The 26,304-nt window shown below is 51.6% G+C and overlaps 1 protein-coding gene across 2 annotated transcripts; it reads left to right on the top strand.

The window, feature by feature from the left end:
- The first annotated feature begins 5,763 nt into the window (after positions 1 to 5,763).
- Positions 5,764 to 18,843, top strand: HNRNPL (heterogeneous nuclear ribonucleoprotein L). 2 transcript variants are annotated; one of them, XM_049786696.1, is made up of 13 exons: positions 5,764 to 6,021; positions 8,127 to 8,245; positions 8,749 to 8,986; positions 9,112 to 9,197; positions 11,114 to 11,210; positions 11,293 to 11,365; positions 14,575 to 14,646; positions 14,758 to 15,038; positions 15,762 to 15,883; positions 15,974 to 16,175; positions 17,503 to 17,560; positions 17,647 to 17,742; positions 18,480 to 18,843. In XM_049786696.1, the coding sequence occupies exons 1-13, from the start codon at positions 5,764 to 5,766 to the stop codon at positions 18,536 to 18,538; spliced, it is 1,761 nt and encodes a 586-aa protein (XP_049642653.1). In that variant the 3' UTR covers positions 18,539 to 18,843. The 2 variants fall into 2 exon arrangements, with proteins under 2 accessions (XP_049642653.1, XP_049642652.1); XM_049786695.1 differs by having other exon boundaries at positions 14,575 to 15,038.
- The last annotated feature ends 7,461 nt before the right edge of the window (positions 18,844 to 26,304 follow it).

Below are 26,304 nucleotides of genomic sequence, written 5' to 3'. Positions count from 1 at the left end.
AATAAAATAAAAAGCAGAGACTTTCTCACCTAAGATACCTCACGCACCCACAGCTTTCCAGACTTTTCTTTCCCTCTCCTTCCTATCCTGTTCCTCCTCTTCCTTTCCTCAAATAAAGTTCCTACTGAAATTGGGCATTAAAACAAAACATAAACAAAACAAAACAGAGCAAAAATAATTGCATGGAATGCGAAAAATGTTAGGAATTGCTGGTACGTATCTAGGATATTTCTGGAAGGTCACTCGGGGAATTGAGAGCTGTGGTTGCCTCTGGGAGGAAAATAAGGAGAAAGCAAAAGACCATATTGACTGGAAATAACTTTGTTCTCTTTACCTTTTGCACCATGTTCCTGGTTTACTTAAGTTTGTTTGTTTGTTTTGTTTTGGGGTCACACCTGACAATTACTCCTGGTAGTGATCTGGAGACCATCTGGGATGCTGGGGATTAAGCTCGGGTTGGCCATCGGCACAAAAAGCGCCTTATCCACTGTACTATATCTGAAGCCCTGTAAGGAGTTTTTCTATAAATAATTTTGACTGGGGAGGAGGTGAGAACCAGAGCTCATTGGTAAAGTGTTTCTCTTGCTATGTGAGATACTGGATTTGATTCTCAGCAACAAACAACAGACAATTTGGGGTGGAGCAGGGAGATGCTCAAAGGGTAGAACATGTTTAGCATGGGGGAGGCCCATATTTGATTCCCAGTTCCACACAGGTTCCTAAGTGCCAAGCAACCCTCCTTCCCTCCACTGAAAAAGACCAAAACAGAAAAGAGAAGTGGGTATCCTATGTAAGATATTTGCCTTGCATGCAGCTGACTCCATTTTGATCATATGGTACCTTGGCATCCCATAAGGTTTAGAGCCTTCCTGGAGAGATCCCTGAGCACAGAACCAGGAGAAAACTCTGAGCACTACTGAGCATGGCCCCCAAATCAAGAAAACAAAGCAAAACAAGAGGGTAGGGGCCAGAGCAAAGGCACAGCAGTAAGACATCTGCCTGCCCGTGGTAGCCTAGGAAGCTTAGGACAGATCATGGTTCGATCCCCCCCAGGAGTCCCATATGGTCCCCCAACACAGGAGTGATTTCTGAGCACACAGCCATGAGTGTCACCCCTGAGTGTCACTGGGTGTGGCCCCAAAATAAAAACAAAAAAAAAAACAACAAAAAACCCAAGAGGGTCCAGAACAATAGCACAGTGGGTAGGGTGTTTGCCTTGCAGGGGATTGACCTGGGATTGACCCAGATTCGATTTCTGCCATCCCATATGGTCCCCTGACCCTGTCAGGAGCAATTTCTGAGCCCAGAGCCAGAAATCAGTGGCCCTGAGCGCCACTGAGTGTGACCCCCCAAAAAAAACAAAACAAAACAAAAAGGTGCTTGCCTTGCATGTGGCCTGCCTGGATTCCAAGCACTGCCAGGAGTGATCCCTGAGCATCACTGGCTGTGGCCCCCAATCAAAAAAACCCACCCCTGGTTTATCCCTAGCACAACCAGAGGTCAAGCCTGAACATAGGAATTGCTCCTGAACTTTTGGACGTGACTCAAGAGAAGCCCAAACAAAAAGCCCCAAACCCCAACAAACAAGAAACTGGTATTTCTGGACCTTCAAAAACCCACACTGCAGGGAAGACAAGAAAAGTAAAAGAGACTTTTTATGTGGTGAAATGCTGCATCATCCCCCAGCTGCACAGCCCCCAGAGGGGTCAGGAGGTGACATTTGTGGGTGTCAAGATCCAGGAAAAGCCAGAACAGAGTCAGGAGCATTTGGGGAACAAAGAGCCAGGATGAGCAGCTGTGAAAGGGAAACCCTGGGAAGGGGGATGAGGAGATTCCCTTGTAAATGTGAGGCCCTGGGCTCCATTTCCAGCGCTAACAACAACAATAAAAAGCCAAACAAGGGGCCGGAGTGATAGCATGAAGGTAGGGAAGGCATTTGCCTTGCATGCAGAAGGACAGGGGTTAGAATCCCGGCATCCCATATGGTCCTCCCAACCCACCAGGAGGGATTTCTGAGTGTAAAGCTAGGAGGAACCCCTGAGCACTGCCAGGTGTGACCCAAAAAACCAATCCTTTTCCCCCAAAAAAGTCAAACAAACAGGAAAAGGGAGCAGTGGAGGGAGTAAATTAAATATGTTCTGGGCTTTATGCTTTTGATTTAGGGGCCACACCCAGCTGTGCTCAGAGGTGGGCAGTGAGCCTGGCTAGGAAAGGTCTCAGTTCTGCATTAACACTAAGAGCACCCTCTTAGGTCTGTCTCCCCTCATCCCCCCCCCCTTTTTTTTTTTTTTTTTTTAGTAATCCCAGCATTGTTCAGGGGTTACTCCTGGCTCTGTGTTCAGTATTACTCCTGGCAGGCTCAGGGAACCAATGAGATGCCGGGATAGAACCTGGGTCGGGTCGGCTATGTGCAAGGCGAGTGCTCTACCGGTTGTGCTATTGCTCTGGCTCCTCTTAACCCCATTTTAAAGAATTTGGGTTTGGGGCTACTTTTGTTGGTGCTTAGGTCTGACTTCTGGCAGGACTCAGGAGACCATATGCAGATCGCACCCTGGCAGGCAGCTTACAAGAAAGCAAGGCTGTCCTAACGCTCAGGCTTTAAACCCCACACTTTTTGTTTGTTTGTGCCATACCAGGCCCTGCTCCTGGGCTTACTCTAGGCCTTACACTCAGGGATCACTCTAGGCAATGCTTCAGGGATCAAATAGGGTGCTGAGGGCAAACACCTCAGCTGCATTAAGTACTTTTACCAGGTACTTTCCCTATTTCTCTATCTTCCTGAGAGGCTGCCCAGCTGGCGAGATTCATCTGGCCTTCCTCCCCTGGATGTCATTTGCCATTTGTGGTTGTCAGTGAAAAGAGAATGGCCATCCATCTATCCACCCGGGGTGCGTTTGCACCTCTTGACAACCCAGAGACAGCTGGTACAACCCCCCCCCCCAACAGGGTGAGAAAACAGGCACAGATCAGCCAAACCACACCCCAACTGGGAAGAGCCAGTTGGCAGTGTGAGCTGAAACCTGGCGGTGCCCATTGGGGTGGGGATAGGGTGGGGTGGAGTGTGTGTGTGGGGGGGACAGTGATGGTCCCACGATGACAGTGCCAGGCAAGCCTGCCAGTGCCTCCTAGCTTGTATTTCCAGCACATGGATCCCTGGTGCCCTCTGTCCAAACACACACCTTGGCATTTACCCCAACTAGCACTCATCTAAACCGGGTGAACGAATGAGGGGCTGATGCCCCAGCAACGGGTGGGGGGGGCGACTTTCCTTCCAAAAGGGGAAGAAATTGGGGAGTGCATTGCGGGGTTCAGGAGGTGCAAGGGGGTGAGGAGAGGAGCGCGGAGGCCCAAGAGAGCCCCTCTCCAGGCCTTCCCCCCACTATCCCTTGCTTGGGTTCCCTGTGCGTTCGCTGTCCACACAGCCCCCCCATTTTGGTTTCCAACGCGGGCTGAAAAGAGGTCGTGGTTCCTTTAAGGCCCGCCCCTCCCTCCCCCCCAAAACTTCCCAGACTCTGCTCGTTCCCATCCCGGACGGCCGGCCAGGCTCGCCGCCGAGCTGGTAGGGGTCGGGGGGTCGGGGGTTCGAGGCCGGGGTGCAGGGCGGGCTGCAGGGTTTGGGGGGGTATGTGTGCAGGCGCCGCCCTTGGGCCTAGCCCTGGTCGTGCTCAGGGTCGGGGGCGGCGGCGGGTGGCCCGTCCCTTCCCCCACCGCATTCCTCTGACGTCGGCACCCCGGGACCCCGCCCTGGAGGGGGAGACCGGCCCCCCTAGTCCGTGGGTCACGTGGGCCTGGCTGCATTTCTCCCCCCCACCCCATCACCCCCAACTCTGCGCTCCAGCCGCCTCTTGGGTTCTACCGCGGGGTGACTTGGGGGAGGGACTCTGGACCACCTGGCTGTCAGATCACCCCGAATTCTATCACTCTGGACCCTCCCCTTGGGGCACTGACCACCTCTCCAAACTTGATCGTCTTGGGGAACCCCGTTTCTCGCGGTGGAAGGATGCCCCTGGAATTTAAGGGGCCTCCCCTTCGCTCTCCGGGCTTTCCAAGTGTCCTGCAGCGGTTGTTGGGTTGTTGGTGTGAGGCCCTGAAGGAGGGATATTAGGTCAGCACGGGCCCCAAAATCGGCTAAAGGAAAAGGGGTTTCTCCTGCCAGGGTGGGTCCACCCTGCTCCCCAGAAGCAACGGGGACCCCCGCCAGGTACTTTGACAGCTTCAGGCGACTGCCTCCTTGTGTGGGTTTCTTCTCCTGGGCATGCCAGCTAGGCTAAAACTGGAGCAGGAGCACCCCACTCTCTCGCCACCAGCACTTTCACCCCAAGGTATAGAAGAGAACACCCAGAAGGGGTGGCCAGAGCGATGGCACAGTGGGGGCGAGCATTTGTTTGCCTTGCACGCGGCCCGCCAGGGTTCGAACCCCGACTTCCCATATGGTCCCCCGAGCCTGCCAGGAGTGATTTCTGAGCATAGAGCCAGGAGGAACCGCTGAGCGCTGCCGGGTGTGGCCCATAAACCAAAAAAGCAACAAAACACCAAGAGTGATTGGGGCGATCGCCTCCAAATAGTTGGCACGAGTGACTAAGGGGTGGGGGACTCTCACAGCAGGAATGTGGGGTGATAGGTTGCATTCACGGGGATCAGTAAGGTTTTTAATCCGAGCGAACTTAGAGACTGCCCGGTCTGGGTTGCAGGGATCGGTGGAGAAAAGGTGGGAAAGGGACTTATGCATATAAGCACATTTCGAGAGGGGACAAAGATCTTTTTCTTTTTTTCTGTTAGTATTTTAGGGGAGCTATATTCGGGACATAACTCCAGCCTCTGCACTCAGGGATCACACTACTGGAGGGACTCAAGGGGGGGGGACCCAATGGAATAGCAACCGGGTGGGTGGCATGCACGATGGAAGAAGAAATTCCAGTGGAAGTGGTGACATGGAACCAGCCAAGGCAAAGAAAGGATCGGGAGAGTGCGGCAGGTTTTATAGGGAGGGGAAAAAGATTTGGGTTAAAAACCAAAAGAGTCCCTCCAGCTTGTGGAAGGTTTAAAGGAAAAGACGGACAGTACCGAAGAAAAAGTCAAGAGCTCCCGCAGCTCGAGATTGCAGCCCCCGGCTAGGCCTTCCTTTCCTTCTTTCTCTCTTTGCAGGGCCTCGTTCCCTCCAGCGGGGCCAGAAAACCGGTCTGCGCATGCGTCGCTCGTAGACTGCGTCAAAGAGCGCCTGGCCGCTCGTGGGGTGGGTAGGAGGGTGGGGTGGGTGGGTGCTCACTCTTCTCCACCAATCAGCACCCTTCTAGAATCTATACCGTCTTCCCTTCTTGGCGCGGGAAGAGAGTCATTTTCATTGGTCAGCCGCGGGCTGCGCTTTGACGGACGGGGCTCGCGAGCCAATGAGCAGCGGGAAGGAGGCGGGCGTTTTAGGAAAGCCCGAAGCGCCCTTCCTATCGGGGGAGGGGAGGGCGTTCGCGGGGGAGGCGGGGCATTGCGTGCTACCCGACCTATCAGGTGGACGTTTAGTTTCAGGGGGCGGGGCCGGCCTGCAGGACGGGCGGGAGGCGCGAGCCAATCGGAAGCGCGCTAGACAAATGGGGGCGGGCGCTAGGGCGGAGTGGCGGCGGAGGCGGCCAATGGGCGCGCGGGGCGTGCCGCAGGCTCTCTGCTCCCCCCGCGGCGGGGCCGGTGGCTCCCCCTATCGGGTGGGGGCGGAGGGTGACGGGCGTGTCCCTCCCCCAATGAGCGGCGGGGGGAGGCGGGTTCTGCGCCGCCATGTCGCGGAGGCTGCTGCCCCGGGCGGAGAAACGGCGTCGGCGGCTGGAGCAGAGGCAGCAGCCGGACGAGCAGCGGAGGCGGTCGGGAGCGATGGTGAAGATGGCGGCGGCGGGCGGCGGAGGCGGCGGCGGCCGCTATTACGGCGGCGGCAGCGAAGGCGGCCGAGCCCCTAAGCGGCTCAAGACTGACAACGCCGGCGACCAGCACGGAGGCGGCGGCGGCGGAGGAGCCGGGGCGGCGGGCGGCGGAGGCGGGGTGAGGCGAGGCGAAGCCAGAAGCCCTAAACCTTAAAGCTCTGGGGAAGGTCGGGCAAGACAGGGTTAAAAAAAAATCTCTCTTCGGTTTCGGGGGAGGGGTATTCATTTTGAAGGGGGGGCTCCGGCCTTCTGCGCATGCGCGCCGTGGGGGCCGTGGGGGAGGGGCAGGCGCTGGGCTAACGGCGGGGTTTGCGCGAGGACAAGTGTCTGCGCGTGCGCGCTCGCGAGAACGGCTCCTTCCCCCCCCCGACGTTCTGCGCAGGCGCCGAAGACTGGCCGGTGGGGAGGGGTGCTGGGCACGAGGCCCGGCCGTTTTTTTCCCCCCCTCTTTCCCCTTGTCAATTTCCTTTTACTCCTCTCTTGCGCAGGCGCACTGCAGCTGCTGCTGCTCGTGGGCGGCCGGCTGGTGGCGGTGGGGGGGGAAGAGGCGCCTCGTGAGCGGGAAGTGTAGGTGGTGGTCTTTAATGCGCCTGCGCGCGCGGGACGGGTGGGGGGAATTCATTCTGTCCCATTCCTATTGATTCGACTCGACTGGATGGAGACATTGATTCCAGCAGATCTTGGGGTTTTGGAAAGCCCGAGACGAGGCCGTCTGGAGGAGGCTTCTTTATTATCCATAAAAGCGTTGGAGTTGGTGCCATGCCTTACACATTCTTCCTGTGCCTGGACTTCAACTCGAAGAATTCTGCCCTGGGCTTGGCCCCCTAACGGAGACCTTCTAAGGGGTGGGAGTTTAGAGGAATTATTTAAGCTACTTAAGTCTCCTTAGTTGGGGAGATCCATCCAGTTTTAATCGTGTGGGGCCCAGCCCCTTGGCCTCCTTGGTTTATTATTTTTTCCCCTCTCCAGCTGTTTGCAAGGTTTTGGAGGGCTTAGTAATAATGTCCGACCTAGCTGTGATGGGAGATCATTGATTTCTGCCAGGCCTCGTTGTTTTCAAAGGTGTTGGTAGCCGAGTTCTTAGGGCTCCATGAGGTTCTGAGGTTCCCCCCCCACACACACACCCGGCTTCCCCTGGCTTAAGAGATGCCATTTGCAGAGGTCTTTCATTGAGCTGGCAAGGGGCAGAGCTGTGGACATCTGCCAGCCAGAAGCTGTCCCGCGAGAGCTCCTGCTGGGTCTGTCATTGGCTCCCGAAGTAGAGTCCAGATTTGCCCCTGCCCATTGCCTGGGTTGGTTGCTGTGGGCACCGCCAGACAGAAATGGTTGCCTTCAGAGCCCAGGAGAAGAGAGAGAATTGCAGTCTGGGTCTGGGAAGCGAAGGGGAGCACAGTCTACAGAGGATTTTAGTGGGTTGTGTTGTTGGAATTTCTCGTCTTTTGGACGTACCATCCTCACTGATTTTCCTTGGTCTGGCTTGAGTGCTAGTTTTGAGATGGCAAGACAGTAAGTAGTGTACCCTGCCCCTTTTTGGATTGGACCTGGGGATGAGTGGTGGGAAGAGGGATGCTGCGGGGCCTGAGTGCTAGGACAACAGGTAGGTTGACCAGGGTGTGGATCGTGGCATTTCATATTGTCCCCCCAAGTCCTCCAGAAATGATTCTTGAGTGTAGAACCAGGAGTGACCCCTGAGCACCGCTGGGTGTGGCCCTGCAACAAAACCCAGTAATGCCTGCTGCATGGGGGTGTGGTAAGGGGAGAAGATAAGCCAGGGTGGATGCACAGCAAGTCCTGCCTGATTCAGGATGTTGCCAGGGCAGGCTGCCTGGATCCATCTTGCTAGTGGTGACTCGGGGAAGAGACACAGCCCTGGGATGAAGGAAAAATCTGGAACAAGAAATAGGTTGTGGGACCTTTGCCATGTGAGGGCTGGAACAAATTTTTTTTTTTTTTTTTTGGTTTTTGGGCCACACCCGGCGGTGCTCAGGGGTTACTCCTGTCTGTCTGCTCAGAAATAGCTCCTGGCAGGCATGGGGGACCATATGGGACACCGGGATTCGAACCAACCACCTTAGGTCCTGGACCAGCTGCTTGCAAGGCAAACCCCGCTGTCCTATCTCTCCGGGCCCAGGGCTGGAACAATTTGGCAGTCACAGATGCCACCATGTCTGTCTGGGTGTCCAGCAGCAGAGCATGAAGTTTTGTTTGTGTTTTCTTTCCTAGGAGAACTACGATGACCCGCACAAAACCCCCGCTTCCCCAGTCGTCCACATCAGGGGCCTGATTGATGGTGTGGTAGAAGCTGATCTTGTAGAGGCCTTGCAGGAATTTGGACCCATCAGGTACAGCTCAGAGCCATGGTTGGGATCTGTGGGAAGGACAGCCTTTTGGTGACCGATGTCTCGCCAGTTTGGGTTGGAAGTGACTTGGCTCAAGGTCTTTTAACCAGGTCTTGAGGTTTCTTGTTCTTGGAGTTGACTCTTAGATGGGCAAGTTCTGGGTCCTTTTTCTTTGCTGCTCTGTAGTTTCTAGTCTGCTTCTCTCGTCCAGTCAGTTGGTACTATCCTGGGAGATTTTTGGGAGCAGACCAATAAATAGACCTATTTACTATTTACTGGCTCCTCCCACAGCTGCCTACCCCTGGTGGTGCACTCCTGCCTGGGTGATGGTCAGGCTGAGGAGGGTTCAGAAAGGATAGCTCTCTAAATGGAAATGCCACAGCCCTGCTGTTCGTTTCCTGCCACACCCCTAAGGCGAGGAATTTTTCTATCTGGGAAGTTTAGCAGAGTGCAGGAATCCCTCCTGACTCCACCCCCTTAGAGGATTATAATCTCTTCTCTGCCAGCTATGTGGTGGTGATGCCTAAAAAAAGACAAGCGTTGGTGGAGTTTGAAGATGTGTTGGGGGCTTGCAATGCTGTGAACTACGCAGCCGACAACCAAATCTACATCGCTGGTCACCCTGCTTTTGTGAATTACTCGACCAGCCAGAAGATCTCCCGCCCTGGAGACTCGGATGATTCCAGGAGTGTCAATAGTGTGCTTCTCTTCACCATCTTGAACCCCATCTACTCCATCACTACGGTGCGTGTGGCTGCTCCTTGAGGCAACTTGATGAGAACGAATGTTCTTCCCTTTCTCCCTTCCCTTCTAGCCAGACTAACCTGCTGAGTGATGTGCCTTCATCTTGCCCACCTTTGCTTTTACAGGATGTTCTGTACACTATCTGTAACCCTTGTGGCCCTGTCCAGAGAATCGTCATTTTCCGCAAGAATGGAGTGCAGGCCATGGTGGAATATCCTTTTCTTGGAGACTTCCTGCTGGATGTTCTTTGGCCTGACTGCGGGGCTTGCCAGGGTTTGCTCTTTGGTGGCTTTAATGCCATACATGTTATGCTTGTAGGTGTTGGTGTCACTGTTGCCCATGAGACTTTTTGTTTTGGGGTTGCACCCCTTTTTGTGGAGCTTTACACACAGCTGCCTGCGATGTGACTGGAAGTGACCTGTGCCCTGTTGGTGATGACACTGATGATCTGCACTTTTTGTTTGTTTTTGGGCCACACCCGGTAGTGCTCAGAGTTACTCCTGGCTCTATGCTCAGAAATCGCTCCTGGCAGGCATGGGTTCCATATGGGGTGCCGGGATTCGAACCACAACCATGTTTGGTCCTGCGTCTGCTGCTACAAGGCAAAAACCCCCTACCGCTGTGCTATCTCGCTGGCTCCTGGGTGATCTGGACTTTTACAGCAGGTTCTCTGAGGCCCTGCTTGTTCCCTAATCCCAGGGAAGACTTCCTGTCTTTAAGGTTATAAAGGGTACTGGGCCATAGGGCTGCGTTGTGGGTAAGGTGCTTGCCTTGCCCATGACTGACGGGGTTCTATATCTGACGTTCTATATGGTCCTTCAGCCTGCAGGAGTAAACCCTGAGTAGTACTGGGTGTGCCTAAACCAAAACCTAAAAAAGGGACTCAGGCCTGAGCAATAATAGCTCAACTGTAGGGCATTTATTTGCCTTGCATGTAGACGACCCAGGACAGACCCGGGTTTGATTGTTGACATCTCATATGGTCCCCCGAGCCTACCAGGAACGATTTCTGAGCACAGCCAGGAGTAACCCCTGAGTGCCACTGGGTGTGACCCCCCCCCCCAAAAAAAAAAAACCCAAACCCAAAGGGACTCGAAAGCCCAGATGTCCTGATATTTGCCAGGCTCTATCATACCACTGACTAACCAGGGAATAGGAAGGAACCATGCATGGTGCTATTGAAGAGGAATTTATTAGGCAGGGGCTCTTGGAGGGGGGGCTAGCCTCACCCTGCAGTATTGATGGTAATGGGGCCTCGCCTCCTGGGCTACAACTTCATGATGCTCTGGGACTAGGGAGGATGGTTTTATTGAAGGGCAAGTACCTGAAACACTTCCCCCCCCCCCCTGCTCCTGCCCCAGGAGAAAAGGAAATTAAAGGGTACCCTCGAGGGCAGTGGGCCCTGAGGAAGGGACTGACTGAGGTGCTAGACTCTGAGTGAACACCCTCTGGTAGGCAGGAGCTTAGTGTTAGGGTAGGGAGACGAGCAGGAGCGGAGAGTCGCACTCCGGACAGGCAGACTCACTGGGTACTGGAAGAGTGGCTGATGGAGGTGAAGCTTGGGAGGGGACAGTGGGCCAGGAAACTGATCAGGGGTGGAAATGGGTGGTCTTGGGGTGAGCGTATAAGTACATCACTGCTCTCTGGCTGAGGAATGCTAGGTGCCCATCACTTGGCTCTTAGGTTTTGGGTTTCAAGGGACGATATGGCATGCTGGGTTGAGCCTGAGCCTGGGTTGGTGGAGTGAAGGCAAATGCCTTCCTTGCTGTGCTATCACTCTGGTCCCATCACACAGGACTCTATTTTTTTTTTAGTGTTTGGGGGGGCCACACCCGGTGACGCTCAGGGATTACTTCTGGCTATGCGCTCAGAAATTGCTTCTGGCTTGGGGGACTATATGGGATGCCAGGGGATCAAACCGCAGTCTGTCCTAGGCTAGTTCGGGCAAGGCAGACGCCTTACTGCTTGTGCCACTGCTCCGGCCCCACGCAGGACTCTTTGACAGAAATGCTTCCCCATGGAGCAGAGTTCAGGCCCGTGTGCAGTGCGGCCTCTGCAGCTTTATCTGCATCCATCGGGGCCTCCCAGAAGGGCTTCTGTGATGGGATTTTCCTTAATGTGCCTTACATTTGACTCCGTGCAAAGTGCCCAACGGGCCAAGGCCTCCCTCAACGGGGCTGACATCTACTCGGGCTGCTGCACTCTGAAGATTGAATATGCAAAGGTAGGGTTCGGTACTCACAGCTCTTATGTGGCTTTGGGTGGTGAGAAACCTGACTTCAGACTTCGTTGTCTTGTCCCTGCAGCCTACACGCTTGAATGTGTTCAAGAATGATCAGGATACTTGGGACTACACCAACCCCAATCTCAGTGGACAAGGTAATCCTGATGGGCACTTTTTTTTTTAAACATACCTGCCTTGCCTTCACTAGTGCACTCCATAGACGCGGCACAGGGTTATGTAATGCCATTGGTTTCTCTGTGGGCACATAGGGACCTCGAGCAGCTCTAGGAGATATTCGAAGGGAAGATGGTGGAGGAGCCTCTAGGTTCTTGTTTACTATTTTGGGGTCCTATGACCTGGCTGAGGGCAGAGTCCAGGCCTGTGCTTGGCTGGTTATGGAACAGCAGAGCCGCCAAGCACAGGCATGGCAGAGGCTTTAAGCCAGTGGTAGCTCCCAGCAGGCTTGGCTCCTTCTCTTGGAGGAGCATTGTTGAGGGACTCTGTCTCCCAGCTCTCACTGGACCAGGAATGGTTCTCTAGCTCTCTCGAGTGGTTCTGCTTGGGGAGTTCACAGAGCCCAATTTTTTAAGCAAGGTAGCCCCATATAGAGTTGAAAACCTGCAAGGAGCAGGGCGGAGAAGCCTCCCATTGCAGGTAGAGGGAATGGATGTCAGGTGGGGCAAGGGGGAGGCAAATGGACAGCCCTGTTCCTTGCAAGGTCTGGTGTCTTACAGAGAGGGCATGATGGGGAATTGCCTTTGACGGACAGTGGCACTTTCCCTCCCGCGCCCCCCCCCCCCAGGAAAACTGTCCAACTTCGCAGTAGGCCTCAGGTGAAGGGAGTGATTGGTGTCTGAAATCACAAGCCAGAGGCTCCCCCCATTCCTGGGCAGGCCTGTCTTGCTCACTCCTGCAGCTGGGAGACTGGGTGGGTGGGTGGGTGGGCTAGAATTATTCCCCTGGACCGTCACAGTGGGCATTGGTCCTGGCCACCCCCTCCAGAGCTCAGAGGCAAATTGGTGACCGAGTGAATACCAGAATGGGCAATGGCATTACATGACTGTTAACAGAAACATGGCAACCAACCATTTCTTCTCCAAGGAACATAAGTAGAAGATGTGCAGACCGGCAGGGGCTAGTGGCAGGGGCTGGCTGTGCATTGGTTTTGATGCCTCTCAGCTTGCACCGCCCCAAGGCTGGGGGTCCCAGAGCTGATGAGGTAACCTGGAGTGAGGGCGGTGCTTCGCCTCCCCTTTGGGGACCAGACTTCAGCGGCTCTGCCTCTGCACATTGCGCACCAACACACAGGGTAGGAACCACTAGCTCTTCCTGGAGAGAACAGAACAGAACATGCAGCCTCCACCACGTCCCCAGAAACAGCCGCAGACTTGAGCTCACTACATCAAGAACACCACACCGCGCTCCAAGGAACAGCTCCAAGCACAGAGACAGAGGCAGACAGAGACAAAGAGAAAGAGACGCACCATGGCAGCAGGCACTGCTTTTTTACTAAACATTAAAGAAAGGCCAAATCCAAGCAAACTCGAACCCGAGAATGTACACAGAAGTAGGAAACACAGCACAGAGCTCTCGCAGCAGCAGCCAGCGGCGCTCTTTTCGGAGAACGGTTCGTAGACTGAAGTAGAGTCCATGGGCCTCCAAGACTATAGGATCCTCTCTCCACTCCTCGCCATATGGGTTTTGGTTTTTAAGTCCTTTCGTTTTAGGGGGGGGGCCTTTTTTCCGTTTTGATATTTTTTACTTTTTCTGCAGTCATCGGCTGCCAACATAATCTGCACCAACTGGAGATCAGAAACAAACAAAAAACTCAAACCACAACAACAGCAACAACAAAAAATCAAAAAAACAAAACAGGTTTAAAACCAGGCAGCCAAACAACTCAGAGGTACACAGCTACCTGCTGGTGGGTAGCCGGGCGCGCTCCCGAGGCCAAAAGCGTGGGCATAGGGGACCACTGGCACACTCCCTAACCAGGAGACACGCACATGGAGCGCCACACAGCCAGAAGCACCGCACTGCAGCACACATGAGGAGTGACAACACGGAGGGACACTACCCACTCCACACACCTCCATTTCCACTCTGATCTCCTGAGGACAGGACATCTGGGAGCCAGTTTGATTTAATCAGAAACAATTGACTTTAAACAAAAGCGATTCTTTAAAAAAAGTTGTAACGGATGTGTGCTGTAACTTGTATTTATGACTGTAAAACCATGTGATGCAGGGTCGCAGTGTATGTTTGATGGGACGCCATCTTTCAGAACTGTGCTAACTCACTGTTGAAGCGTCCAATGGTAAGAGAAATACAGATTTGTTTTTTGTGACAAATGGACATTTTACTCTGTACTTCTGCTGTAAGTAGCCTTTTCCATCTTTGTAATGATGATTGTTGGCCACGAACCCCGGGCCAGGTGGCAGGGAAGGGCAGCGGTCTGGAGCTCTGGGTTTTGGAGTTAGCCGGACCTGGGTTCAGATCCTGGCCCAGATCCTGGCCCAGCCACTCCCTTGCTTGGGGACCCGCTTGGTGTCCTTGGGCCGCAGTGTCTCTTAATTGACCATTTCCTCATCTGTAAATCGGCCGAACCTACCTCATAGGGTTGTTGTGAGGAATTGAAGCCTGATCTCTTCTGCAATGGAAAGTGCTGGGCAGTGTCCGCACTCGAGCGCCAGCTCACTGCAGTGGGGTCGGGTGTGCGCCATTGTCCGGGTCTGGGAATGTTGATGCTTTGTACATGACTGCTCGTCTGAACTGACTTGTGTTGCCCTGCTCACCCTTTTCTGCACACAGTGGGGAGGTGGGAGAGGGTGAATGTGGTGGGTTGGGGGTTGAGCTTGGGAGTGCCCTGGAGAGAGGCTGGGAACTCTCTGTTTGGGGGCGGGGGTGTGACCTTCAGGCTTAGCTGGGCCCCCTTAGCCGGACAGGTTCCACGGGCAGGTTCCATGCTGGTGGCCTTCCCTTCAGGGGACTTTGGTATACAGCCTGCTGTTGTCAGCTGCCACGCAGTTGTCAAGCAGTTGTCTGAATAGTTGTCAACGCTTTGAGTGCCCAGGGGTTGGGCTTCTCAGGGCCAAGGTGACCCGGAGTCCAGAAATAGGCTGCCCCTTCCAGAGAGAAATAGTAAAATTTGTAGACTTGGGGTGTGTGGCAGTGGGCTTTGGCCTGGAGGTGGGCTTCACGCCCTCCAATCCTGGGTCATTCTCCAAGCAAGAGACCAACATACCACACCCTTGGGGAAAGGAGTGGGGGGCCCTCAGGGGAACGGAGGGACTTGGAGAGGAGTCTCAGATGAGGAGGGACGCACCCCTTTTTCTTTGTCTCTAACTGTGTGATCTGTCCGCAGGTGACCCTGGCAGCAACCCCAACAAACGCCAGAGACAGCCCCCTCTGCTGGGAGATCATCCTGCGGAATATGGTGAGGGCAGGGGGCTCCCCTCCGTGGACTCCCGTGGCTCCTGTGCCCCTGCCCACCGTCCGTCTCGCAAATTCTCACCCGTCCCCCCTCTCTTTCCTTCCCACCCCCCAGGAGGGCCCCACGGTGGGTACCACAGCCATTACCATGATGAGGGCTACGGGCCCCCCCCACCTCACTACGAAGGGCGAAGGATGGGCCCACCCGTGGGGGGTCACCGCCGGGGCCCAAGTCGCTACGGCCCCCAGTATGGGCACCCCCCACCCCCTCCCCCACCACCCGAGTATGGCCCTCACGCCGACAGCCCCGTGCTCATGGTCTATGGCTTGGACCAGTCTAAGATGAACTGTGACCGAGTCTTCAATGTCTTCTGCCTGTATGGCAATGTGGAGAAGGTGAGTGTTTTGAGGCAGGCTCCAGTGGGGTGGGGTGGGTTGGTTTCGGGGCTTTTGAAATCCACTGTTAGGGAAAGAGCACTTTTTCACGCAAAGTATTGTCTTTTCTTGTTGTGATTCCAGTACGGCCTTTCTCAGCTGAGTTAGAAGCCACACTGGGCCTTGTTGCATTTCGCATGTGGCTAAGGTGACTGGGGCTGGCGCTGAGTACTGCAGGCCAAGGGGTTTTATCTTTGGGGCCATCTGGGTCAGGCACCTTTTTATAGCCCTTGCCAGGTACTTTCCTGTGAGGGCCGCTCCTCATGCTGTGCTTCAGAGGAGCAGGTGCCGTGGAACAGGCACGATGTATGGCAACACGAACTCTCAGTGAGGCCAGTGTGGGCTGAAGGTGCACATGCTGGGTCTGGAATCAGAGCCAGTCTAGACCAGAGTCTCTGCTATTTTTAGGGTTGCTTGTCTAGTCACCCAGAGGGGGCTGCTATCCCTGCCCATGTGTAGGTTTGGATAGCACTATCAGCAAGCTGATGAAGGGCTGCATGAATTTGTCGATCAGTGGCATGAACCCTACCAAGGTTGGCTGTGCCCTTGACCTTGCTGTGGGTCGGGAGTGCTGCCCTGTGTATGGCCTGGCCTAGATAACTCGCCTTTCTGGGGATTGGCTGGGTTGACTGGTGAAGGCCTTGATCAGGGGTGGTCTGACCTCTGATGGCTGCTCTTCCCAAGGTCAAATTCATGAAAAGCAAGCCTGGGGCTGCCATGGTGGAGATGGCTGATGGCTACGCTGTGGACCGTGCCATCACTCACCTCAACAACAACTTCATGTTCGGGCAGAAGCTGAACGTGTGGTAGGTGCCAGGTGCTTGGGCTGGGGAGGCCAGAGGGGCCCTGCAGGCAGGACTCTGGGGCGTTGTATGACCCTCCGCTCTTACCTGCAGCGTCTCCAAGCAGCCTGCCATCATGCCCGGCCAGTCGTATGGGCTGGAAGACGGTTCCTGCAGTTACAAAGACTTTAGTGAGTCGAGAAACAACCGCTTTTCCACTCCAGAGCAGGCGGCCAAGAATCGTATCCAGCACCCGAGCAATGTGCTGCACTTCTTCAATGCCCCCCTGGAAGTGACTGAGGAGAACTTCTTTGAGGTGGGTGCCCCACATTTGTTCCTTGTCAGTAACCGGAGGAGTTGAGGGTGGGGCTCAGCGGTGCTCAGGATGTGTGCTGGAAGGGTCAGACCATTTTGTCTGCATGCTTCTAGCCACTTCCTGTCCCTTCCAAGGCTGTTCATTTAGGTCTTGGCTTGCCTGCTAGGGAGAAAGAGGGACAGGGCAGGGTGAGACTGGCACGAATGTGCCAATAAACTTAGCTTCGCCCCCACTGCCTTGGGGGAAAGTTGCCTTGGTTCTGGGGAGACCCACTGCAGCTGGTGGAGCAAATGAAGGGTGTGTTGAGTGCCACAGTCGTCTCTGCACACTTGTGCCCAAACTTGTGTGTACCTAGCTAGCATCATGGTTCAGGTGTGGGCAGAGGGCCATTCTGGGTGGGAGACAACAGCCTCTTATCTTGCTCTGTTGCTATGTTTCACACCCACAGAGCTAATGTGAGGAAATTTGGGGAGTCTAGGCCATACCCAGCCACCAATGATCAGGGATTATTCCTGGCAGTGCTAGGGGACCAATGGGATGCTGGGATGGAACCCAGGTTGGCCCCATGCAAAGCAACAGTCCTACCTACTATACTATATACATAGGTCTCAGATCCTAGGGTGGGAATATTAAAAGGACTTTTCTCCGGCCTGGCAACGTAATAGGTAAGAGCCGTGAGCTCCAACCTCTGGGTCATAGGGAGACATGGAAGAAATTTAGACCTGGAGGCCCTGGTAGGGCATGTGTTGCTTGAGGTCTGCCTGGCACTACCAGGTGTTTTTTGTTGTGTTTTGTTTTGTTCTTCTGGGGGGGGGCACACTTGGCTCTGCACTCAGGACTCACTTTTGGTGGACTCAGAGGACCAGATAGTGTGCTGGGATCCCACCCAGGTAGTCACTAATTGGTTATATTAGAACTCCAGTGCTGCAGGGGCCCTCTCCCCCTACCACTGCCTTTTTTTTCTTTTTTTTTTTTTTTTTTTTGTTTGTTTGTTTTGGAGCCACACCCGTTTGACACTCGGGTTACTCCTGCCTATATGCTCAGAAATCGCCCCTGGCTTGGGGGGGACCATATGGGACGCCGGGGGATTGAACCGCGGTCCGTCCTATGCTAGTGCTTGCAAGGCAGACACCTTACCTCTAGTGCCACCTTCCCGGCCCCGCCTTTTTCTTTTTCGGAGCCATTTTCTCTCTGCTCAAGGACCACTACCAGTGGGACTCTGGGGTCCCTGTGCAGAGTGGGGATTGAACGTGAGTCAGTTGTGCAAGGTAGGCACCTTTTCCTCTGTCCTGTCTTTGGTCCCTAATGTGTTTTTTATGTATGGCAGATCTGTGATGAGCTGGGAGTAAAGCGACCGTCGTCTGTAAAAGTCTTCTCCGGCAAAAGTGAGTCACCAGCTCTCCTTACCTCCCTGATTATAGACAGAGCGTTCCTGCTCTGCTGCCCTAAAACCATGTTCTTCTCTGTTCAGGTGAACGCAGCTCCTCAGGGCTGCTGGAGTGGGAATCCAAGAGCGATGCCCTGGAGACTTTGGGCTTCCTGAACCATTACCAGATGAAAAACCCAAGTGAGTAGCTGTGTGTCCTGTTTGGAGTCCCCAGAGGCCAATAGGCTTTGTGGGTTGGCTAACTTGGGGCCAGAACTGTCTTTGTGCTGTCAGGATAGGCCTTAGCTGTGGCTTTCGTGCCGTTGACACCAGCAGGCAGGGAATCTAGTCGCTTGGAGAACACTGATGTCCTCTTGGGAGGGACAGCCTGGTTGTCGACTGCCATGTATTCTGCCAGCTGGGGACCTGCACAGGCTTGTCCTCCAGGGAGCTTAACTGCGTCAGAAGCTGCCAGTCGGTGCTCAGTAGGGTCATTTACTCAGTCTGGCTCACTGAGCCCAGTAAAGGGCTAACCATATCCAGTAGGGAAAATCTGGAAAACAGACTTGCAGGTCCATTTCTGTGGAGGTGCTGGCAGGGTTCTCTCTGGGATGGGAGGAAGAGGAGGCCTAAAGTAATGGGCTCCTTTGGCCATGGCCACTTCTTGGACTTCTGTAGTTGGACTGTAGAAAGGGACAGTGAAGGAAGGGCACTTGGCCTTGAATTCAGCTGACCTGGGTTTGATCCCAGGTATCCCATATGGTCCCCTGAGTTCTACCAGGAGTAATTCCAGAGTGCTGAGCCAGGAATAATTTCTGAGCATCACTGGGTGTGGCCCCATCCCCCCCAATAAAAGATGAATCTGGAACTAGTGGTGATGGGGCTGGGTTGAGGGAACCTAGAGAGGGGGCCTAACCAAATTGCTCTTGTTCTTGCAGATGGCCCATACCCGTACACCCTGAAGTTGTGTTTCTCCACTGCTCAGCACGCCTCCTAACTGGGTACCTAGGAAGTAGTTCCCATTTGAGCAGGAAAACATTGCTTTTCCTTTATGCTGGTTATTTTTTCCCTTTCTGCAAAAGTTCCTGTATTCCTTTTTTTTTTTAAATGCTAGGTTAGAGGCTTTTAACCATAATGGAAATGCTAAAAGTCAAGAGGGGGAGGGGAAGGGGAACTGAGAACTCCCAGATTAACCTTCACTTTTGGAAATTATTGTACATGTGATTTTTTTTCCCCCTTGTTCATACATTTGTGCTGCCCGCGTACTCTTGGCACATTTCAATAAAACAGTTTGAAAATAAACACTTGTCTGGGATCCCAGGATGTGTGTGTCTCCCTTCCTTGATTTTGAGGCAGGTGGGCTGTTGGGACCCAGGACCATGTTGGGGGTTAGGAGTCTGGGAGTCCTTTGAGACCTGGTGCCAGACAATCTCAGTCTAATTGGAGTTTCACTTAAACAGGTGTTGGAAAAGCTAAAAAATGATATTAAAAAGTATCTTAAGGCAAATATAATATGGTATCCCAAGCACTGCAAGGAATGATCTTTGAGCACTGTATGGTGTGACCTAATACATACTTTGTAAGCCAATCTGATCTCACCACATTTGGTATATAGAGAAAATATCTGTCATGACCAATTCTTGGCTTGGGTTGCAAAGCATTTGTTTTTGTTTTTTGGTTTTTGGGCCACACCCGGTGACGCTCAGGGGTTACTCCTGTCTGTGCGCTCAGAAGTCGCTCCTGGCTTGGGGGACCATATGGGACGCCGGGGGATCGAACCGAGGTCGGTCCGTCCTAGGCTAGCACTGGCAAGGCAGACACCTTACCTCTAGCGCCACCGCCCGGCCCGCAAAGCATTTTCTTAAGCTAGAGGAAGGGGACAGGCTAGACACAGCGAAGAGTGGAGAGTGTTTGCAATTCATGTGACTTGCTTGGTTCAATCTCCAGCATCTCATGGTCCCCTGAGCACTGAGCACTCAGGAGTAATTCCTGAGTGAAGAGTCGGAACTGACTCTTGAATATTCCTGGATGTGGCCCCTTACGCCCTCAAAAAATCCCCAAAATATAAAGCTGATAAATACCAGGGGAAGGATTTGGACTTTAGCATGGTGGTGGTGTGCAGAAATAAATAGCACGATTGAGCGCTATTATAACTATGACACTAATGGCAGCTAAGTTTATAAATGCTTAGAAACTTACTTGGGCCACAGCTGGTTGTGCCTGGGGCTTTACTCTTAGGCTTTGGGCATCTTATGGGGTGCCAGGAATTAAACCCAGGTTGGCTGCATGCATTGCAAGCATCCTCCTCCTCTCTAACCCCAGGTGCTTATTTCTTCACTCGTCCCTTCAACATGATTTCTCTTTCCATAGGAAATGGCTATGTTTTAAGTTTTTTTGTCTTTGAGCCATACTTGATAAGGTGCTCAAGGCTTAATCCTGGCTTTGTTCATGGATCACTTCTACCAGGGCCAGGGGGATTGGGGTCCAGAGATCAAACCTGGGTTGTCCAAGGCAAACAGAACTGGCTGTATTTATCGGAACCATTTTTTTTTTGTTTGTTTTTAAGTTCAGTAAATTTTTTTTTTTTTTTGGTTTTTGGGCCACACCTGTTGACGCTCAGGGGTTACTCCTGGCTATGCGCTCAGAAGTTGCTCCTGGCTTGGGGGACCATATGGGACACCGGGGGATCGAACCGCGGTCCTTCCAAGGCTAGCGCAGGCAAGGCAGGCACCTTACCTCTTGCGCCACCGCCCGGCCCCAAATTTTTTTTTTCTTAAAGGATAAGGGTTAAAAAAATAGTAAAGGTGTGACAGTGGCAATGGCCATTGTTTGCATAGGCCCAGAAAAATATGGAGAAAACGGAAAAATATCCTTGGCCTGATTACAAGAAGGCCTCACCCCCGAAGTTTATTGGCATAAGACTGACTCTGAGCTCCAGGCATTCCAGTCTGTCCAACTCGTCATTCTCCATGTTCCCGGTGAAACTTTTTCACACTTTAGCTGTTGTTGGTATCCGGTTCCTATATTTAAAGATTCTGGATTCTATGCATTTCTTTCATCGAAGTCAGGCTGATGTGGAGCATCCTCTAGTTTCAGCACACCATTAGATGCAGAGCAATCTGCCCTGCAAGCAGGCTGTTGCTGAGTCATCTGGGTGTTGAGAGCAATCTTTGGAGTAAGTCAGTGCCAGAGCAGTGGTAGGCATTCCCTGGTAGAGGTTTGGATCCTGGTAATGTTATAGACCATTGTGGTTGTTTCCATAGATCAGGGGTCTTCAAACTTTAAAGTGGGGGTCGGATTACGGTCCCTTAGAGAGCTGGAGGGCCGGACTATATTAGCTACTAATTCCTACTCACACTGCACATATCTTGTATAAATAAAATGAAAACCATTTATAAATAAACAGATCACGCATCAGTATTTCAATGGGAACTGTGGGCCTGCTTTTGGCTAATGAGATGGTCAATGTCCGGTTCCGTATTTGTCACTGCCAGCCGTAACAAGTGATGCAAGTGGGCATCAGTTAATCTTGATCTGGTTGGAGATTTCAGATGTTTCATTCTTGAAAAAGTCTGTTCACAGGCATAAGTGCTACCAAAGATGGTTACCATTTTGAGTGCATGGTTCTTGATAATTGGTTATGTCTCAGAGGGGAGAGATGCATAGAAATTCAAAAGGTTACTTGACTTAAATGCGTCTTTCAGAGAGTCACAATTCTGCAGTTCAGCCAGTTCCATTTGGTAAATTGTAAGGACATTTTCAATCTCAACAGAAAATGGGTTACGAAAAAGCTGTATGTCCTGTTCATGGAGATGAAGCTCTTTGAATCTAAATTGAAACTCCTTTTGCAACAATTCTAATGAAGCCAGACATGTTTCCTTTGGGAATGCAACCAATGGTTTGTCCGCTGACAGGTTTTGAGTTGTTGGGAGATGACTGAAGTTTTCCTCCTGTACTTACTTGATGAGAAGGCCTAATTTTACTTCAAATGCTTTCACATGCGATGCCATACCATGAAGCATGAGCTTCCCCTTGCCTTGATGTTGCAGATTGAAACTGTTGAGTAACTCTGTTTTATCTGTCAGAAAGGCAAGGTGCCATTTCCATTCTGCATCATTGAGCTCTGGTACTTCTTGGTTTCTTGAAAGTAGAAAAGCTGTAATCTGCGGAAGTCATAGAAACGTTTCAAAACTCTCCCTCTACTCAGCCAATGGATTTCTGTGTGGTACAGAACATCTTCATGGGCAACTTTTACCTCAGATAGAAATTCCTGAAATTGTCTGTGGTTTAGTGCATGAGTTCTAATGTAATTAACACAAGATACCACAATTTTCATAACAGAGTCCCACTTCAGTGATTTACAACACAGTGCTTGTTGGTGGATGAGGCAGTGTATGGCAATTGGATGAGGATGGTTATGTTTGTCCATCTCTTGTCTTAGACCCCACCATGCTAGGAGCACTATCAGTTGTTACACTGACTAGTTTAACCCAGTCCAGCTCCAAACCATTCAGTTTGGCAAACCTTTTCAAATATATCCACTCTTGTGGTTGTACCTTTGATACTTTGCAGTGCAGCAAGCTCTTCTGTGACTTCAAAATACTCATTTGTCCCACACATATAAATGAGAAGTTGGGCAGAATCACGAACATCATTGCTTTCGTCGAGTACCAAGGAAAAATAGCAAAATTTCTTTGCAGAGTTTTGCAAATGGTGCAGCAAATTTTCTCCCATTTCTTCAATCCGTGTCATTGTAACTCCTGAAAGGCTCACTGTACTAAATAAAGCGGCCTTCTCTGGATACATTTCTTTGGCAACAGAAATAAGGCATTCTTTAGCAAATTTTCCCTCCACAAATGGTTTGCCATTGCGCGCTATTAGCTTGGCAACTTGAAAACTTGCCCTCAGTGAGGAAGTATTTAACTGCTTCTGCTTCACAAAAGTATTTTGCTGAGTCGTCAGTGTATGTTTCAGTTGTTATATTTTATCTTTTCTCACTTCTCCAACCAAACCATCATATTTATCTTTATGTTGAGTTTGATAGTGGCATCGCAAATTGTATTCTTTGAACACAGCAACTATATTCTGGCATATCAGACACACAGCTTTTTCTTTGTACCGCATAAAAAAGTAATCGTAAGTCCACTGTTCTTTGAATATCCTACACTCGCCATCAATTTTTCTTTTTCTTGACATCATTGTTTCCTAGGGATTCCAAACTGATATTAGTGAAATACAAATATGTGTGTATATATACATACAGTGTATGAACCCCCATTAAGTCCCTGATGTGAACACTTACCCCTTGCAGGCAGACCAGCTCAGTCCCTGATAGTTCAGTTATATCTCCCTATATATAATGCCCAAATTAATATGTTCGGAATCAGCATGTGAACACTGAAAAGGAATTGCAAAATGCATATAAAATTTTCAATGTAACCCTTTAAAATGCTTCAGCATCGAACCCCTAATTTTCCACATGGGCAATTCAGCACTGAACCCCTAACTTCCCAACCACTGTCCACCCCCTAACTTTGATTTCAGCACTGAACGCCTCACCACCCCCAAAGAGGAATTTTCATATGAGTCACCCACAGCCCAATCGGGCAGAACCCCCCATCTGGCAAAAATTTATTTCTATGGCACTTTTGACTGACCTTTGGCAGTGGAGGGAGTGGAGGAAAACCTCACTGACAGGCAGGCACAGCGCACAGACACCATGTTGCCTGGGGGTGGAGCAGGCGCCTTTTTACATCATATAGTCACCCACATGTGGTACTCCTCGCCATGCGGCGTCCGGCACCCTCCAGTGATGTCATCAGCAACGCGCGCGCCAAGCGCAAGGGCGCATCAGTGTCCCTCTCAACACTGTCCTCACACCCACCCTCCCAGCACACAACATGCCATTGGCGGAGGCGATTGACATCATCCCTGAGAAACCGTGACACTGAGTGTATATGCTGGCAGGTATCTTGGCAACCAAACAGCACTCACTGCTGGCGGGCCGGATCAGACTCCTCTGTGGGCCGCATGTGGCCCACGGGCCGTAGTTTGAAGACCCCTGCCATAGATGGTATCCATTGTTCAGATGTGTGTGGACGATGCCCATTCTTCTGAGGCCTAAGCCAAATCATTATGCCAATGTTCAGGGTATAAGGCCTAACTGCATCACCAAATTTGTGTTCCCATCTCTATTAGATAAGAACTTGTTTGCATATGTATTATTTTCCCATTTTAATGTGCCTATGCAAAAGAAACAATGCCACAAGATATTGTTGGTGCATCTGGGGGCCAACGAATAAAGTCCAACATTCCCCATAACTTGTTATCTGAACCATTTTTTTTTTTTAAATCATAGGTGCCCTGTGTGCCATTGACCTGCCTGGGAGCAAATTTCAAATAAAATGAATTGCAGATTTACTACCTTTATAAAAATAGCCAACATTCTTGATAATGGAGATAAACTAGCAAAGGAATTGGTGGGTCAGGTTACATACACATATACCTTGGGGTACTGAGTGTGGGTGATGGAAAGTGATGGAGGACATCTCCTGCCTTAGGGAGGAATAAACCAAAAATCTGAAGGCCTGTCCCTGCTTCCTGCTTGGCTTGTGGACTGGAGAAAGCTGCAGGCCCAAAGATGGACGTTGTAAACTGCAAACTCCCTCATCACCCTTTTTTTTTTTTTTTTTTTTTTTTTTTTTTTTTTTTTTAGTGTTTTGGCCCACACCCAGGGTTTACTCCTGGCTAAGTGTTCAGAAATTACCCCTGTCTTGGGGGGACCATATGGGATGCCGGGGGATCGAACCGCAGTCCTTCCTTGGCTAGCACTTGCAAGGCAGACACCTTGCCTCTAGCGCCACCTTGATAGCCCCTCATTTTTGTTTTTTAAGGTTTTTGGGTCACACCTGGCAGTGCTCTGGGGTTACTCTTGGCTCTGTGCTCTGAAATCACTCCTGGCAGGCTTGGGGGTGGGACATATTGGATGCTGGGGATCGAACCCCGGTCCATCCTGGGTTGGCTGTGTGCAAGGCAAACCCCTTACTGCTGTGCTATCGACCCGGCCCTCACCTGTTCTGTTTCAAGTTACACCTGACATTGCTCACGGCTGACTTCTGCCTCTACACTCTGGGACCATAATGGGATGCTGGAGATGGAATTCATGAATCCAGGTTGGTTGTTTGAAAGACAACTGCCCTCCCTGCTATAATATTGTTCTGGCTCTACGTATTTTAGAGGGAATCATATCTGGTACTAGATGGGTAGGCCTGGCAGTACCGAGTTCCGAACCTCTGCCACTCCACATGCAGTGTGCCTTCTAGGCCTTGAGCCAATTTCCTGGCCCTAGCATATGTTTGTATTTGGGGCTTTGTCTTATTTGAGGGCTTGCAGGCCACTCCCAGCTAATGGGTGTGAGCCCTGGAACCCAAGCCTCCAGCAAGCAAAGTATGTACTTCAGCCTGTTGAGCCATCTGGCCTAGAACTAGTTTTTCAATATCTTGTCAGTGGTTTTGACTGAATCTCTAATTACCTTTATGCCAATTAGTTTTGTTTAGTCTTATCTCTGCCAGGTTGTTTTGGAGTTTCCCACTTTTGAGTCCTCTTGAGGCCCAGAAGGAAGAATGCAAGTGATCGAATGTATGCCTTGCATGCAGTAGGCCAGCTCTGTGGGCACTGTATGGCCCCCTAAACACAACTTGGAATGACCTCCAGTATATAACTTGGAACAGCCCTAGAGTGCAGCCTCAAACCAAGAAGTTGAGTAATTTCGGCTTGTTTACCTTGGCTCTGAGAACGGCCAGAAATGAACTTTGAGTTCATTTTCGAAATGTGCTCATCAGTAAGTCCTGAACACAGGTTTAAAAATGTTAGGGCCATGCTTGCATGCAGGATGGTGGTTCGAATCCCAGCATCCCATATGGTCCCCCCGAGCCTGCCAGGAGCGATTTCTGAGCGCAGAACCAGGAGTAACCCTTGAGCGTTGCCAGGTGTGACCCGAAAACCAAAGGAAAAAAAAAAGTTAGGGCCAGAGAGATAGCACAATTGTAAGGCATTTGTCTTGCACGAAGCCGAACCAGGATGGTGGTTCGAATCCTGGCATCCTGTATGGTTCCCTGTGCTCGCCCGTCGGGAGCAATTTTTGAGCTCTGAGCGCAGAACCAGAAGTAACCCCAGAGCACCGCCAGGTGTGGCTCCAAAACCAAAATAAATAATGTTAAAAAAAGATCCTTTTTTATTTTATTCACATCCAGCAGTGCTCAGGGGTTAATCCTGGGTCTACATTCAGCACTCACTCCTAGAAAGAGGTAGGTAGAGGGTATACAGGACCACCTGTAATTCTGGGGAGCCAACCCAGGTGGGTTTGCCCACAAAGCAAATGCTTTATCTGCTGTACAATCTCTGGCTTGCCTCCTTGCCTTAAACAAAAACAGCTTTATTTGGCGTTAGGGGGCGGAACTTGGGCCTCCTGTTTGCAAAACACACACCCAATGTGTGAGCTATTCCTCTGGCTCTAAAAAAGCTGTATTATGAATTTTAGAGCCATGCAACTCTTCTCAGACCTTGAACTCAAGACTTTGTTCCCGGGGCCGGGCGGTGGCGCTAGAGGTAAGGTGCCTGTCTTGCCTGTGCTAGCCTTAGACGGACCCCAGTTCAATCCCCCGGTGTCCCATATGGTCCCCCCAAGCCAGGAGCAACTTCTGAGCGCATAGCCAGAAGTAACCCCTGATTACCGGGTGTGGCCCAACAACCAAAAAAAAAAAA

The sequence above is a fragment of the Suncus etruscus genome, chromosome 14, assembly GCF_024139225.1.
Source record: "Suncus etruscus isolate mSunEtr1 chromosome 14, mSunEtr1.pri.cur, whole genome shotgun sequence".
NCBI lineage: Eukaryota > Metazoa > Chordata > Mammalia > Eulipotyphla > Soricidae > Suncus > Suncus etruscus.
The sequence above is the reverse complement of the archived record's forward strand: the minus strand, read 5'-3'. Positions and strand labels throughout refer to the sequence as shown.